The following is a 14,987-nucleotide window of genomic DNA, read 5'->3' on the forward strand; positions in this document are numbered from 1 at the left end:
GTTTGATACCAGTGAGTCTGTCTCTGAATGAGTTTTTGTCACTTCAGAATGAACCATGACATCTTCACAACTTAAGGCGTCAGACTGCACTATAGAAGGACAAGTCCTAGAAGCTTCAGGGTTCACTACCAATGACAGAACACTCTCTGTGTCAATAGGTACACTGTCTGGGACATCATCTGGGACTAATGTCTCTGCAACCCAACTAGCAGTTCGATCTGCATGACTACAAGCAGACAATGGTGTTAGAGCGCCACTCAATGCACTGCTACAATCATCTAGTTCACAGTCATCACTGAATGAGGGTTCAACTCCTTCAGTCTCAATTGGCAAGAAGTTAGCTTGTAGAAGCAGGTTTCTATGAACTGTCTTCTCTAACCCATTGTGGGTGTTACGGATGCGGTATGTGTGACACTGAGGGTTAAGATCAACAACGACATAAGGTGTGGAGTCCCACTTGTCAGCTAGTTTTCTCCGTCCCCGTTCACCTTTGTTCGCCAACAAAACCTGGTCACCAACTTCAATCCTGCATCCTTTTGTCTTCTTGTTGTACAAGTCCGCTTGCCGTTTTTGACTGGCTTCAGAATTCATTTGAGCAAGAGACAAAGCTTCTTTCAAGTCATCCCTTAGACGTTTCACATAAGTATCATAATCAGCAATGGCACAGTCTCTTTCTATGCTACTGAACATCACATCCACTGGAAGCTTGGGAATTCTGCCATACATTAGATAAAAAGGCGCATAGCCAGTTGACTCGTGGGCTGTGCAGTTATAGGCAAAGGTCAGAGTTTGCAACATTTGCGGCCACTTTTGCTTGTTCCTTGGAGGTAATGACCTAATCATGCTACCCAGGGTCCTATTAAAACGTTCAACATGGCCATTGCCCATGGGGTGATAAGCAGTTGTCCTAGACTTTTTCACACCAGCGACTTCCAGTAGTTCACGTATGAGTTGGCTCTCGAAGTTGGCACCCTGATCCGAATGGATCCTCTCAGGGAAGCCATAAATACAGAAAAACTTATCCCAAAGAATCCTCGCTACTTGCTTTGAAGATTGACTTTTACAGGGAAAAGCACAGGCCATTTTGGTAAAATGGTCAGTTATGACCAGGACATCCACACTGCGACCACTGCAATCCTCAGCACTCCAAAAATCTATGCATACTAACTCCAGTGGGCATGATGTCTTAATGCTTTCCAGAGGGGCTCTTCCTTCAGGTTCGGGTGTTTTGCTCACGACACACCGTTTACAACATTTAACATGTTCACGCACATCGTGCTCCAAACTTGTCCAGAAGAACCTCTGTCTCGCAAGGGATAAAGTCCTACCCTGACCTTGATGTCCAGCCTCATTGTGGATCCCCAAAAGAGCCTGACTGACAAGGGAAGCTGGAACGACATACTGCCACCTCTTTTTCCCTGTCAGGGCATCTTTTGTCACCCTGTACAACACTCCATCAAGCATTTTAAGCTTCTCCCACTGTTTAAGGGTTTTGAGCACCTCAAATGTCTCACCAGCTCTCTCACGCCTAGAAGGCTTCTTTGCTCTACTCACGTAAAACAAAACTCTTGAGAGGATCTTATCATCTTGCTGCTTCTGTCGCAACTCACTTAGTGAGAACACAGGCAGTGGACTGGGACCTGGAGTCAACAACTGGTGAGTACCTTGAGAGAGCCATTGGATCGCCCTATCAGATGCTCCCGTTTCCCATTGAGTATGGACATCAAGAACTGCTGATACTTCAGTGCAAGTAAGAGAACAGTGTTCTAGTGGCCTACAGGCTTGGTGTTCAACAGTGCAGATGTTCGCACTTAACCTAAAGGCATCCTGAACAGTGTTTTCTTGAACTTTTTCTGCCTCATTTAACAGAACACTGTATGGTTCAGATATCAGTCTATGACCAACCCTCTGATGGACGAAGGGCTGTCTACTTAGCGCATCAGCGACCACATTTTTGCTTCCAGGTATGTATTGAATGTTAAAGCTATAGGGGGCCAGCTTAGACACCCACCTCTGCTCGCATGCGTCTAGTTTGGGCTTTGTTAATATGTACGTTAAAGGATTGTTGTCCGTCCAGACAGTAAAGTCGTGTCCTTTCAGCCAGTGACTGAACTTGTCACAGACGGACCACTTTAAAGCTAGAAATTCCAGACGATGGGCAGGGTACTTAGTTTGTGCCTTGGTGAGGGCTTTGCTGGCAAAGGCGATTGGGCGCGCCTTATTTTCACCTTCTGGTACTTGGGAAAGTACAGCCCCTAAACCATCCAAGGACGCATCGGTGCATAAAATGAATGGTCTGCTGAAATCGGGGTGTGCCAGCACAACAGAATGTAGCAAAGATGACTTTAAATTCTGAAAAGCCTCACTATGTTCACTTGTCCAGTCACCAGGGTTTAATTTCTTAAAATTTATTTCACCCTTTTGAGATGTTTTCCTCCCTTTAGGTGCTGCTGTCAAGTTGAACAGGGGCTTAGCTACACTGGAACAGTTAGGAATAAACTTCTGATAATACATCACCATTCCTAGAAATGACTTGATCTTTTTTTGTGAGGGTGTTACTCCATCTGACATCATGAGGTCTGCTTCAGACACGGCCGATATGGCACTGACCTTATCCGGATCTGTTGCCACTCCAGTCTCATCAATGATATGACCCAGAAACTTCACACTACGTCTTAACAAATGGCACTTCTTAGGGGCCAATTTCAGTCCGTGTGCCTTCAGCCTAGTAAACACAAGCTCAAGCCGTTTAATGGCCTCCTCTTCATTTGGGGCATACACCAAAAGATCATCGAGATAGCACAGCAGTGTGAGAAAATTCTGATCTCCGAAGATGTTGGTCATGAGTCTCATGAAGCTGGCGGGACTGTTACAGAGCCCTTGTGGCAAACGATTAAATTCAAAGAGGCCCATGGGAGTTGTAAAGGCAGTGAACTTTCTGTCTTCCTCGGATACAACGATGTTATAAAACCCAGAGGTCAAGTCCATTGCACTGAAGATGGCATTGCCTCCCAAAGCTGCCAAGCAGTCTGCCTGATGAGGCAGGGGGTGGGCATCCTTAACAGTTCGAGTGTTCAGCCAGCGGTAATCCACACACACCCTAAGATCTCCAGTCTTCTTCCATACTAGCACAAGTGGTGAAGCCCACTCACTATACGACTTGCGTATTATCTCCTGTTCTTCCATCTCCGAGAGCACAGTTCTCAGCTTTAGATACTGAGCAGGAGGGACACGGCGGTATGGAAGTCTGAAAGGACGATCATCTGACAAATGAATTCGGTGGACAAACTCCTTGGCTTTCCCACAATCCAATTTATGCTTCGAAAACACTTCCTCATGTCTTTTAATGAGCTGCACTAACTCATTCTTCCAATAAGTGGATACTTCGCACGAGTCAATATCCAGGTCTCCAAGGTTAAGTTTTTGCATGCTCTCATGAAATTTGGAGACTGGGCGATCTTCCTCATCAACAATATCACCAACAGTCTTCTGGCAGTGCACACTCACCATTTCATCATCATGATCATTAGGCACACAAAGGTCCTCCACTGCCACAACAGGGAACACATCGGCAATTTTGGAGTTCCTTTTCAGCGTAATAGGCTTATCAAGAAGATTTATGATCTTAACTGGGACCCATCTATCTCCAGACATGGACGCTATAACTCTTCCCACCATGACACTTTTTTTGTGGGTCAGTGTCTTTGTAGGTTCAATCATAATAGCACTACCTAAGGAAACTGGAGCAGTCTGTGGCAGCTTACCCCACACAAGATGTTCCTGTTTGGGCAAAAGAGTGACAGCTTGGGTCAATTTAGCAGTGCCCACAATGTCAGGGATTTTGTTACCCTCCCATCTGTTTATGCCCGACAGCATGTTCAGGAACTGCTCAATTTCAGGTTCTCCAGACAGCACAGGGTGGTTCACAACATTCCAATAATTAGAGTCTTGTTTGAGCTGGGTGAGTAAGAACTTAATAACATTAGTACCCAGAATCAACTGGTCTTTTTGATCAGGCACAACTAACGTGGGCACACTTAGCTGTTTGCCATACACATCCATCTTTAGCTGGTACACTCCACTTGGTTTAACTTTAACACCACCACAGCCGATGAGAAGGATGTCCATATGTGTCTGATCAACTTGTGCAGGCATTCCTTCACTCAACAACTTTCGTTCAGTTTCTCCATTAATCGTGCAAGCCATGGATCCGCTATCTAGCAAAGCTTGAACTGAAACTTTATCATTCAATAACACTGGTGTATAGAACAGACTATCTGACTTCTCTAGCTTGGTGATGTTCTGAAAAAAAACAGTATCATTGGAGGCAGATTTGCGACACTCATCATAAACAGAGAAATTATCATCCATAGCGAGGGTGTGATGCTGTACACTCACATAGTCCCCTCCAAAATGTGAGTGCATCAGTTTCCCTGAACATATGAATCCGAAGCAGGAGGTCCAGCTGGGCTGACAACTTTGTGACACTGCTTTTGTTGATGTCCAGTTTCTAGGCATGATAAGCATCTCTTTTCTCTCATACAGTGTGAACGGGTTGAATGATTTCTGTCACCACAGACTCTACATGGAGATGTATTGCGCCACTGCGTTACTCTTGGTTGTGAGGCAGGAGCAGGTTGGCTAGTACGCTCCAGCACCCTTTCTAGCATGTTTAAAACACGCTCCAAAATGCCAGCTTCTGAAGATGGCGATTCTGCAGCCTTGAGTGGACTATCAGGGACAAAAGCTGGAGCAGCTGCATTTAAGCTCTCACCACCAGGAACAGTGTGTGGACTGGACAATACTTTGGCTGTAGCAACATGAACAGACTTAACTACATGAGTGACAGGCAGTGTCTTAGACTGAACATCTCTGTGGTGCTCATCTATGGCTTCCTGGATTTCAGTGATAGTCCATTTACTTATAGGTTTACACCTAAAGACACTAGAAAGGCCTGGGTCTGGGCAATTCCTAATGAACATCATAGAAATCTCAGAACTCATGTTTTTTATCCTCGTGCCTTGTTTCTGCAAGTGACTGTCTGCTAACTCAGCAGCTGTATTTAACCTAACCCAGTAGTCAACAGGGCACTCATTTGCTTTGGGTTGTGTCGCATAAAAGTCAGCTAGGGGTTGACAGGATCCAGGATGTTCACTAAAATAACGTCTTAACACATCATAGATGGTTTCAGGGGAGATGGCTTCATCAGGGTTGCACTTCAGTTTAACTTTAACAATATTTTTAGCCCTGCCTAGCAGATGGCTCAGTATCTCATCTACCTGATCTTTGTTAGAGCAATCTGCTTTGTGGAGATACAATTCCATCAGCTCTATCCATTCCTGAATCGTGCATTTGTCTGAATCATCACCTCTAAACATAGGAGGTTCTCTGATGTCTGGTTTAACAATTAGACTGACATTAGCGAGACTATGGCCTGCACTAGTGGATTCAGGGACAACACGATTAACAGTGACTGAGTTAGAAGTGGCAACTGGAGTTTGGCTAACTAACAGGCGGTTGACAATGGAATCACCTATTTGACTGCCTAATTCACCAATAAGGTCACGTAACTGCTGTGCAACATTATCATCGGCGTTATTAGGAGTAGAGGCAGTCGGACCAGCAGGTTCGTTTGTTGGAGTATTGTGTGATTGAGGACTATAAATTAACGCTCTAGGTTTACCAGCAGTAGGGATTTCTACACCCAACAGCCCTCTACCCCTCCCAAGGTATGGTGTCATAAACTCAGAGTCTTTTCTCACCCCAGCCATGGTATGATTTTACAGCAAAATAAGCACAAAGGATAACTAACCTCAGAAAATGTGAAATAAATTAGATGAGGAGAAACCAAAAGTTCATCAGTATCAAACCGCAGAATAGTCTTTGTCTTTTCAGTCTCTTTTACGAAGCAGCTACTGGAACAGTGGTGAAACGGAATCTTCAGCCTCCACTTACAGCACACGAACGCCACGAACATGTAGAACAACTCCGGTGGTCGGCTGCAGCTGACTCTGTTGATCCAGTAGGTCACGGCACCATTTTAATGTAGCAGTTTTACTCTGGTTGTGTGTGTTTTTTCCCAATAAGACAACAGCGGCGTTGGAGGTCTCAAGTTTGGTTTATTCTGTAAAAACACAGAGAGCACAATAATATGCTGAAATCTCTCTCTCTCTTTTTCCACTCAGGCTCGCGTTAGCAGAGCAAGAGAACATGCAACCAACTCAGTCAGCGGCGAATTCAACACTCTTTGCATTAATAATAGCCAACAAATTGACAAAAACAATAGGTAAAAGAAAATAAATACAAATAAATAGACCACAAAAACTAGCAGTAAAGAATAAACATTATAGTATACATCAGATAAGTTGTAAAAGGAATATAATGTTTCACTGGTCACTACATTAGTAAGCAATAGAATGAAAAATAGTGTCAAATATCAGAAAAGATACACAAATAAACATTTAACACTATAAAATACATGAATATATGCAAAATTATATTGCTTTGCAAACAGACCTCATTTTACACAACTTGTATAATTAGATTTCAAACATCACTTAACAAAACATAATAAACATACCTGTAAAAACACAGAGAGCACAATAATATGCTGAAATCTCTCTCTCTCTTTTTCCACTCTGCCAATTAGAAAGGAAAGTCACTTTAAGCACTCAAAATGTGATTATTTACATTCATCTTCGATAAATCATAGTTTTATCACGTTTATACTTTCACTGTCACATAAAATAACTCAGTGAACTCGCTTGAAAATCCTTACCAGGCTCGCGTTAGCAGAGCAAGAGAACATGCAACCAACTCAGTCAGCGGCGAATTCAACACTGAAGATGGCGCTGCCTGCCCACACACCGCATGAGTTGCTGTGTGCGCCACTAATATGTGCTCTCCATAAACATTTGCCAACATGGTTCCGCATAAAAAACATCTCTATCAAAACTATATACAAAACATTATAATTAAGAAAAGAAAATATAAAACAAAAGTAATTAAAAGTAAAGTTTTGATGAAGTTCACTAATAATTTGCATTGGTATATTTTATACTTATTAGCTCAGCTACACCTCCAAGACCAAACACATCAACATTGCTGTATTCATATTAATTACCATTCTAAATCCTGAGAGTGGTCATGACAGAAATGTTGTTTTAACAACCAGATGCATACAGACATGTGCAGCTTCATCTTAATCTAAAATGCATCTCAGACCACTTTCTAAAGTGGTTTAAGCGATTGGATTTACATCGGTCTCAAATGTGTCTCAGAGAGCATTTACACCCATCCTTTTCATCATAGGATAGCTATACAGCCAGAAAAAAAATGTGTAAATAGCCCCATGGTGCTCACTTGTTAATACTTATTACTTAAAGGTATATCATTTCACAGGGAGAGCACATATGGATTGTTCTCGATGGTCCAGTTGATGCCATCTGGATCGAAAATCTCAACTCTGTCTTAGACGACAACAAGACCCTCACCCTGGCCAATGGAGACCGAATACCAATGGCTCCCAACTGCAAGGTGGTATTTGAGCCTCACAACATTGACAATGCGTCTCCTGCCACCGTGTCCCGCAACGGAATGGTCTTCATGAGCTCCTCTGTTTTGGACTGGCAACCCATACTGCAGGCCTGGCTTAAAAAGATCCCGCCAATGCAGGCTGATGTGCTGCTGGCCGCCTTCAACTCGATCTATCAGGTGACCGCTAGACACAGTATTTATATACAGTTTGAGAAGGTATCTAGTAGTGTGAAGTGTTTACAACACAAATTCAGAAATAGATTAATATTAGCTTGTAAACCATTTAAGCCATTAAGCATTATGCATATGAAAAGCTCTATTGATTTTTTTCTCTTTTGACATTGGCCAAGGAAAGGTCAGACAGAATTTTTTGCGCAGTTTTTAAAAGCTCCCATTGACTATTGAGATATCTAAAACCACTTAGGAAATATTGTTGGATTATTATTATTATTAATAATAATATTATTAATATTATTATATTTGTTTTACACACTCTTTTCAACAGGATTTGATGAATTTTGTCTTCACTGCCGTGTCCCCCAAAATGCAGCTGCTTGAATGCATGTACATAAAGCAGACCATTGATTTATTACAGGTAAATAGATATTTAAAGTCATTACATTTTATGGCTATGTTGAAAAAGCACCATTTACTTACCCTCAAGTTATTCCAAACCTTCCATAGCACAAAAGTAGATATTTTGAAGAATGTTGGAAACCAGTAGCCATTAACATCCACGGTGTGAAAAAATAAACTACCAACAATTTTCTGGCTATATGTGAACAGGCCCTTATTGAAAATAACTGTGTAAATAATTGTCGATGAAATGCTTATGATAAACCGGCATTTGTTTAATATTTAAGCTCTGTTTCAATTGCTTAGCGCGTGTGCATTTGAAGGAGCCAGTGAGCGCCAGCACACACACATTATGTACATCTCGACATGTCAAAGTGTTCCTCCATATGTTTTCATACAAGTTGTTCACAATACTTATCCATCCACAAAAATTGTAATGTAGTCTTGTAAATGCTAAAGCTGTAAATAAAAGTAAAACCATCAAGAAAAGCTGGACTCCATCTACGTTTACAAATACAAGCGCTGCCGTCATTTTTGGTAAATGATGTCAGAATTTAACGTTATTTTGGAATGGATATATCTTTGGATACTATATATATATATATATATATATATATATATATATATATATATATATATATATATATTTATATACAACTGTTCTGTCTGGTTCTCAAATCTGATTGGCTGATAGCGGTGCGATATTCTGCAATATCAAAACTCCTACAGCCTCCTTACCCTTTGTGTATTACTCCGCCCACATACAACCAGCAAAAAGCATACATATACAGATCTAAAGTTTAAAATATGCATGCTCAACTGTTTTAACTGTCAGCTTATGATTTCAATCCAATGTGGAAGAAAGTAGTTCCACATACAAAAGGGTTTTTGAAACTTTTCGTGTTTAATTTTGTTTTTATATACACCATTATGCCGTCAAACTGTTGTATAAATGCAATATCACACTCGTAGCAGTGCGATATGGCTGTATATCGGCACTGGTGGGGGCACTAAGGCACGCACATCGCACGCCTCCCACCAGTGCCAATATACAGGCATATCGCACTGCTACTCGTGTGATATTGCTCATATATATATATATATATATATATATATATATATATATATATATATATATATATATATATATATTGCTTTTTATGTATATAAGTCATATATTAAGTTATTAAGTCATTCCAGAAATTTTCCGGATATTTACCGGTATCACTGTGTGAAAGGGGCTAATGTAAAACATTGACTACTGTTTTCCCAACTAGATGAAATACATAAAAGGGTGAGTAAATGATGACAGAATTTTAAATTTTTGGTGTTTGATTTTTTGTCCTTTAATGTAGATGATGTCTATCAACACTAAATGTACTCTTTTAATGTTGAGATGAAATGGCAAATGCTGTCTCCTTTGAAAAAGTAAAAAAAATATAAAGGTGTTTATTTGTTTAAAACAGGGCCTGTTGCCAGCCGTTGAAGAGAAGAACCTAAATGCGGCTCACATCAACCGCCTTTTCATTTTTGCTGTCATGTGGTCTGCTGGTGCTTTAATGGAACTAGAGGATCGAGCCAAGATGGAGGTGTTTCTTAAAAAGCACAATGCCAGACTGGACCTTCCCAGCACACAGGGAGAACAGACCATCTTTGAGTTTTTGGTCAGTTCCACTGGAGAGTGGGATCTGTGGGCTACAAGGGTAAGACGATTAATAATAAGTGAATTTAAAGTGTGATGTTTAGTCAGTGGGGTGGCACGGTGGCTTAAAGGTTAGCACTGTCGCCTCACAGCAAGAAGGTTGTTGGTTCGAGTCCCGGCTGGGCCAGTTGGCATTTCTGTGTGCAGTTTGCATGTTCTCCCAGTATTGGCGTGGGTTTCCTCCAAGTACTCTGGGTTCCTTCTACAGTCCAAAGACATGCGCTATAGGTGAATTGAATAAACTAAATTGGCCGTAGTGTGTGTGTGTGTGTGTGTGTGTGTGTGTGTGTGTGTGTGTGTGTGTGTGTGTGTGAATGAATGAGTGTATGGGTGTTTCCCTTTACAGGGTTGTGGCTGGAAGTGCAACCGCTGCGCAAAACATATGCTGGAATAGTTAGGGGTTCATACCCCTGTGGCAGCTCCTGATAAATAATAGACTAAGCCCAAGGAAAATAAATAAATGAATGTTTAATTAGGGAATTTTAAGTGTGATTTACAGGCATAAGTGTCTGTAATGATCTTTAATCATAACATCACAAGCCACACAAGGTTTCTTTGAGCCAGCTGTACTGTTTTTCTTTTAATTCAGTGCATGAATGAGTCAATATTTGTCATGCCTTTTAATCAGACATTTTAATTTTAGGTGCCAGAGTATATTTACCCCAAAGACTCGGTTCCTGACTACGCCTCCATTCTTGTACCCAATGTCGACAATATACGGACTGACTTCCTGATGCAAACTATCATGAAGCAAGGCAAAGCTGTGCTGCTTATTGGTGAACAAGGAACAGCCAAGACTGTCATGATAAAGGTGTGTGATTGGGTACTTTAACCCATGCTAGACTGCCACTCATAGTTATGGGTGAGTTAGGGTTTATTTTATTTTTTTTAGAATAGTTATATAGTTATATTTATAAGGGAAAAATTGAACTGATAAAAATGACAGTAAAGACAAAAATAAAGTATAAAAATGTATTTAAGAATACAGTAGTTTTCTCACAGAATACTTTTTTTGCATACATATTAAGTTTTCAGCGTTATATTTAATATAACGAATGTTTGTGAGAACAAAATCATACATAAACATTAAAAATACATATTTTTAATACCTACAAATCTTTCAAATAGTAGTTTATATCTGAATTTAAACTTCCTGTGAAATTAAATTAAAAAATGTAGATGTTAGTTTCAGTCTGTTAGTTAGTTTTAAGGATATCTGTTAGGTAAAGTAACAAAATTTGCATTTAGAAAATAAAAAATTAATATAAACATCCAAAGCTTGTAGTTTGTCACTTCAACCTAAATGGATCAACAATTTTGCTTATGTCAGCTCAGCTCAGTTTTCATCAAATCTTCACCAATCAAATGCTCTCTAGTATCTGACAAGCCCCGCCCCCTTCAAGATGCTTCTTATTTGCTTTTCATTTGATGTGCTTGATCTCAAACACTCTCACTGGCAGACCTGTGATAAAAACGAAAGGCTATTGGCTTTTTTTTTTAAAGGGGCTTCTCTATGTGCCACTTTCTCTTGATTTTTCAGTTTACATCAAACATTGAATAAAAAAATTTGCACTTCTAGGGACTTTTAACTAAATGCTTGCCTGAAAGCCTGAAATGTTCATTAAAAAGTTCTGAAAGTCATGTTTTCTGAACCTCCCCACAGGGCTACACCAGCAAGTATGACCCAGAAACCAATTTGAGTAAAAGCTTAAACTTTTCCTCGGCCACCCAGCCTGGCATGTTTCAGCAGACCATCGAAAGTTACATCGACAAGCGCATGGGCACCACCTATGGACCTCCTGGAGGAAAGAAGATGACGGTCTTTGTTGATGACATCAACATGCCGGTTATCAATGAGTGGGGCGATCAGGTAAGGAGTAAAGCTGTCATTTATCTAACCCTGTTTCCTCCTGATATTAAAAAGGGATGCAAATGGAGCACTCTGAGAACACTATATAGATGACCTGCCCACAAAGAAATATATGGCAATATACACTAAATACATAAATGACATACAAGTTCATATTTTGATTTCACACACACACGCACACACACACACACATATATATATGTGTGTGTGTGTGTGTGTGTGTGTGTGTGTGTGTGTGTGTGTGTGTGTGTGTATATATATATATATATATATATATATATATATATATATATATATATATGCAAAATATTTTTAAAATTACAGTTTTTTTAACCATTGAAATGACAAATTTGTACGTATGTTCAAATATATTAACTATAATTTTATATATGTGTCCATGGCTATAATACTCACCGGCCACTTTATTAGGTACACTTTACTTGTACCAGGTTGGACCCCTTTTGCCTTCAGAACTGTCTTAATCCTTCGTTGCATAGATTCAACAAGGTACTGGAAATATTCCTCAGAGATTTTGGTCCATATTGACATGATAGCGTTTTGTTGGCTGCACATCCATGATGCGAATCTCCTGTTCCACCACATCCCAAAGCTGCTCTATGTGATTGAGATCTGGTGTATATGTAATTTTGATATACTCCTATATATCAGATTTCTACATGGGTGAACAGACATGGGCTTTGACTAATTATGTGTGGTCTGTTCTATAACAGTCTGAAGTTCAAACTTGTTCATGCTTCTATTTTATTGTGGTTTTAATAAAAACTCAAAAAAAAAAATGGGCCAATGTTTTAATATGCAACCAATAATATATATATTTTTCTTATTCTCCTTAACTGAGCCACCCCTCTTTTTCTTCATCTTTTAGATCACCAATGAGATTGTTCGTCAGCTGATGGTGCAAGGAGGTTTTTACAGCCTGGAACGGCCTGGCGAATTCACCACTGTGGTCGACTTGCAGCTGGTGGCTGCCATGATCCACCCCGGAGGAGGCCGCAATGATATCCCTCAGCGTCTCAAACGCCAGTTCTGTGTGTTTAACTGCACTCTGCCATCCAACTCCTCCATAGATAAGATCTTCCACACACTGGCCAGTGGTTACTTTTGTGTAGAAAGAGGCTTCCCGGAAGAGGTGTGCTCTCTGGCTGCTGCCCTGGTCCCCACCACGAGGAAAGTGTGGCAAGCAGTCAAAGCTAAGGTACTGGTTTAGTTTTAGAATGTAGGTATGGGATTCTGTTGGGCACTCTTGGGGTCCTTTTAAACATGCATACATTTTGTCTCAGCACTAGACAGTCTACAATATTAGAGAATGGTGCCCTCTTGTGGTCTGTACACTACATTAAAAAGATAGTACACTCAAAAATTATAATTCTTTCATCATTTACTCACCCTTCACTTGTTAAAATCTATTTTCTATAATCTAAGTTTCTTTCTACTGAGAAAATAGAAGATAGTTTAAAGAATGCTGGTTGCTGGTATCCATTTGGTTCCATTGTAGTAAAACAAATACTAGAGCTTTTCTCACAATATCTTCTTTTTTGTGTTAAACAGAAAAAAAGAAACTCATAAATGTTTATAACTACATGTGAGAGTAAATGATGGGGTCATTTTATTTTGGGGTGAACTTTCCCATTAATATTGTTTAGCTCTAACCCATCACTGGAAAACATCCATACACACTTATTCACACACGAACACTACGGACAATCTAGCTTACCCAGTTCACCTATAGCGCACATCTTTGGACTTGTGGGGGAAACCGGAGCACCCTAGGAAACCCACAGGAACACGTGGAAAACATGCAAACTCCACACAGAACTGCCAACTGACCCAACCAAGGCTCGCACCAGTGACCTTCTTGCTGTGAGGTGATCGTTCCATCCACTGCGCCACCATGACGCCCGATCATATACATGTAAACATTATTATCACATCCTGTAAATTATTTTTGGTTATTTAAGGGTTTTTTACATCAAGGGCAAGGGCACAAAGAGTGTTTAACATCCATGGAAACTTTTCATTAAACAAAGAATTATTAACAGTGAAACAGTGTTCTTTTAATTATTAAAATGTTCTTCACATAAAGAAAAAATATATTTATTTTAAAAACTCCTTACTGAACCCAAACGTCTATGGTAGTTATCAAAAATACATTACTGATTGATGGTACTGATCTTATTTTTTTTATACTTACAAATATTTTTATTTCAGTAATGGTGCATTAAAGACAGCAAAGACACTTTTGCATTGCATGAACATTAAAACATTCATACTTCATGTAAAAGCCCCCCTAAATTATTAGCGCCCCTGTTTTTTTTTTCTTTTTTTCCCCAATTTCTGTTTAATGGAGGGAATATTGTTTCAGCACATTTCTAAGCATAATAGTTTTAAAAACCTATTTCTCATAACTGATTTATTTTATATTTGCCGTGATGACAGTAAATAATATTTTACTTGATTTTTTTTCAAGACACTTATATATAGCTTAAAGTGACATTTAAAGGCTTAACTAGGTTAATAAGGTGAACTAGGCAGGTTAGGGTAATTAGGCAAGTTATTCTATAACGATGGTTTGTTCTGTAGACTATCGAAAAAAAAATTGCTTAAAGGGGCTAATAATTTTGTCCCAAAAATAGTTTTGAAAAAGTTCAAAACTGTTTTTATTTTAGCCAAAATAAAACAAATAATACTTTTTCTAGAAGAAAAAATCTTATAAGACATACTGTGAAAATTTCGTTGCTCTTTTAAACATGATTTGGGAAATATTTAAAAAGGAAAAAAAATCTAAAGGGGGCTAATAATTCCAACTTCAACTGTGCGTGTGTGTGTGTGTGTGTGTTTATATATATATATATACAGTATAGTGGTGGGCCGTTATCGTTGCGTTAACACGAGACTCTTATCCCGTGATACAAAAATATTGCGTTAATCTATTCTCAAAGTTGGGTTGGGAGCTGGGTCTATTCTACGCTAGCTATGATGACTTTCACCTTATTTTAGCATGGATGTATACCTGGTCGAATTGCACTGTAGGTGGCAAGAACGAATCTTCGAACCTGTGTGTATTCCTACTGTGGAATTTCAAATTACCACATCAAACGTGACGTGCTAACATGGATTCAGTTCACTAGAGTGAATCTAATTAATGTTAGCTCCACATCTAACCATCAGGCACCTGTAGAGTTTATGCGTTTGAGTAAAACATATAGAAATAAAATGGAACGGGTGCTTTTTAAAATGAATGATGGTGAATGAAAGTCAAACCGGAGAGCTGTCTGACAAAAA

At 39.6% G+C, this 14,987-nt stretch overlaps 2 protein-coding genes across 2 annotated transcripts in view; one reads left to right on the plus strand and one right to left on the minus strand.

The window, feature by feature from the left end:
• agap3 (ArfGAP with GTPase domain, ankyrin repeat and PH domain 3) overlaps positions 1-14,987 on the minus strand; it is a 985,397-nt gene that overhangs the window by 143,529 nt on the left and 826,881 nt on the right. The window lies entirely within an intron of this gene.
• Positions 1-14,987, plus strand: part of dnah5l (dynein, axonemal, heavy chain 5 like) — a 113,592-nt gene that overhangs the window by 56,391 nt on the left and 42,214 nt on the right. Inside the window, exons 49-54 of the mRNA XM_002666688.7 lie at positions 7,402-7,713; positions 8,042-8,131; positions 9,579-9,815; positions 10,458-10,625; positions 11,478-11,684; positions 12,571-12,900. Coding sequence (XP_002666734.3) covers positions 7,402-7,713; positions 8,042-8,131; positions 9,579-9,815; positions 10,458-10,625; positions 11,478-11,684; positions 12,571-12,900 — 1,344 coding nt within the window. The remainder of the gene's footprint in view (positions 1-7,401; positions 7,714-8,041; positions 8,132-9,578; positions 9,816-10,457; positions 10,626-11,477; positions 11,685-12,570; positions 12,901-14,987) is intronic.

This window comes from Danio rerio, chromosome 24 (assembly GCF_049306965.1).
Source record: "Danio rerio strain Tuebingen ecotype United States chromosome 24, GRCz12tu, whole genome shotgun sequence".
Taxonomy (NCBI): domain Eukaryota; kingdom Metazoa; phylum Chordata; class Actinopteri; order Cypriniformes; family Danionidae; genus Danio; species Danio rerio.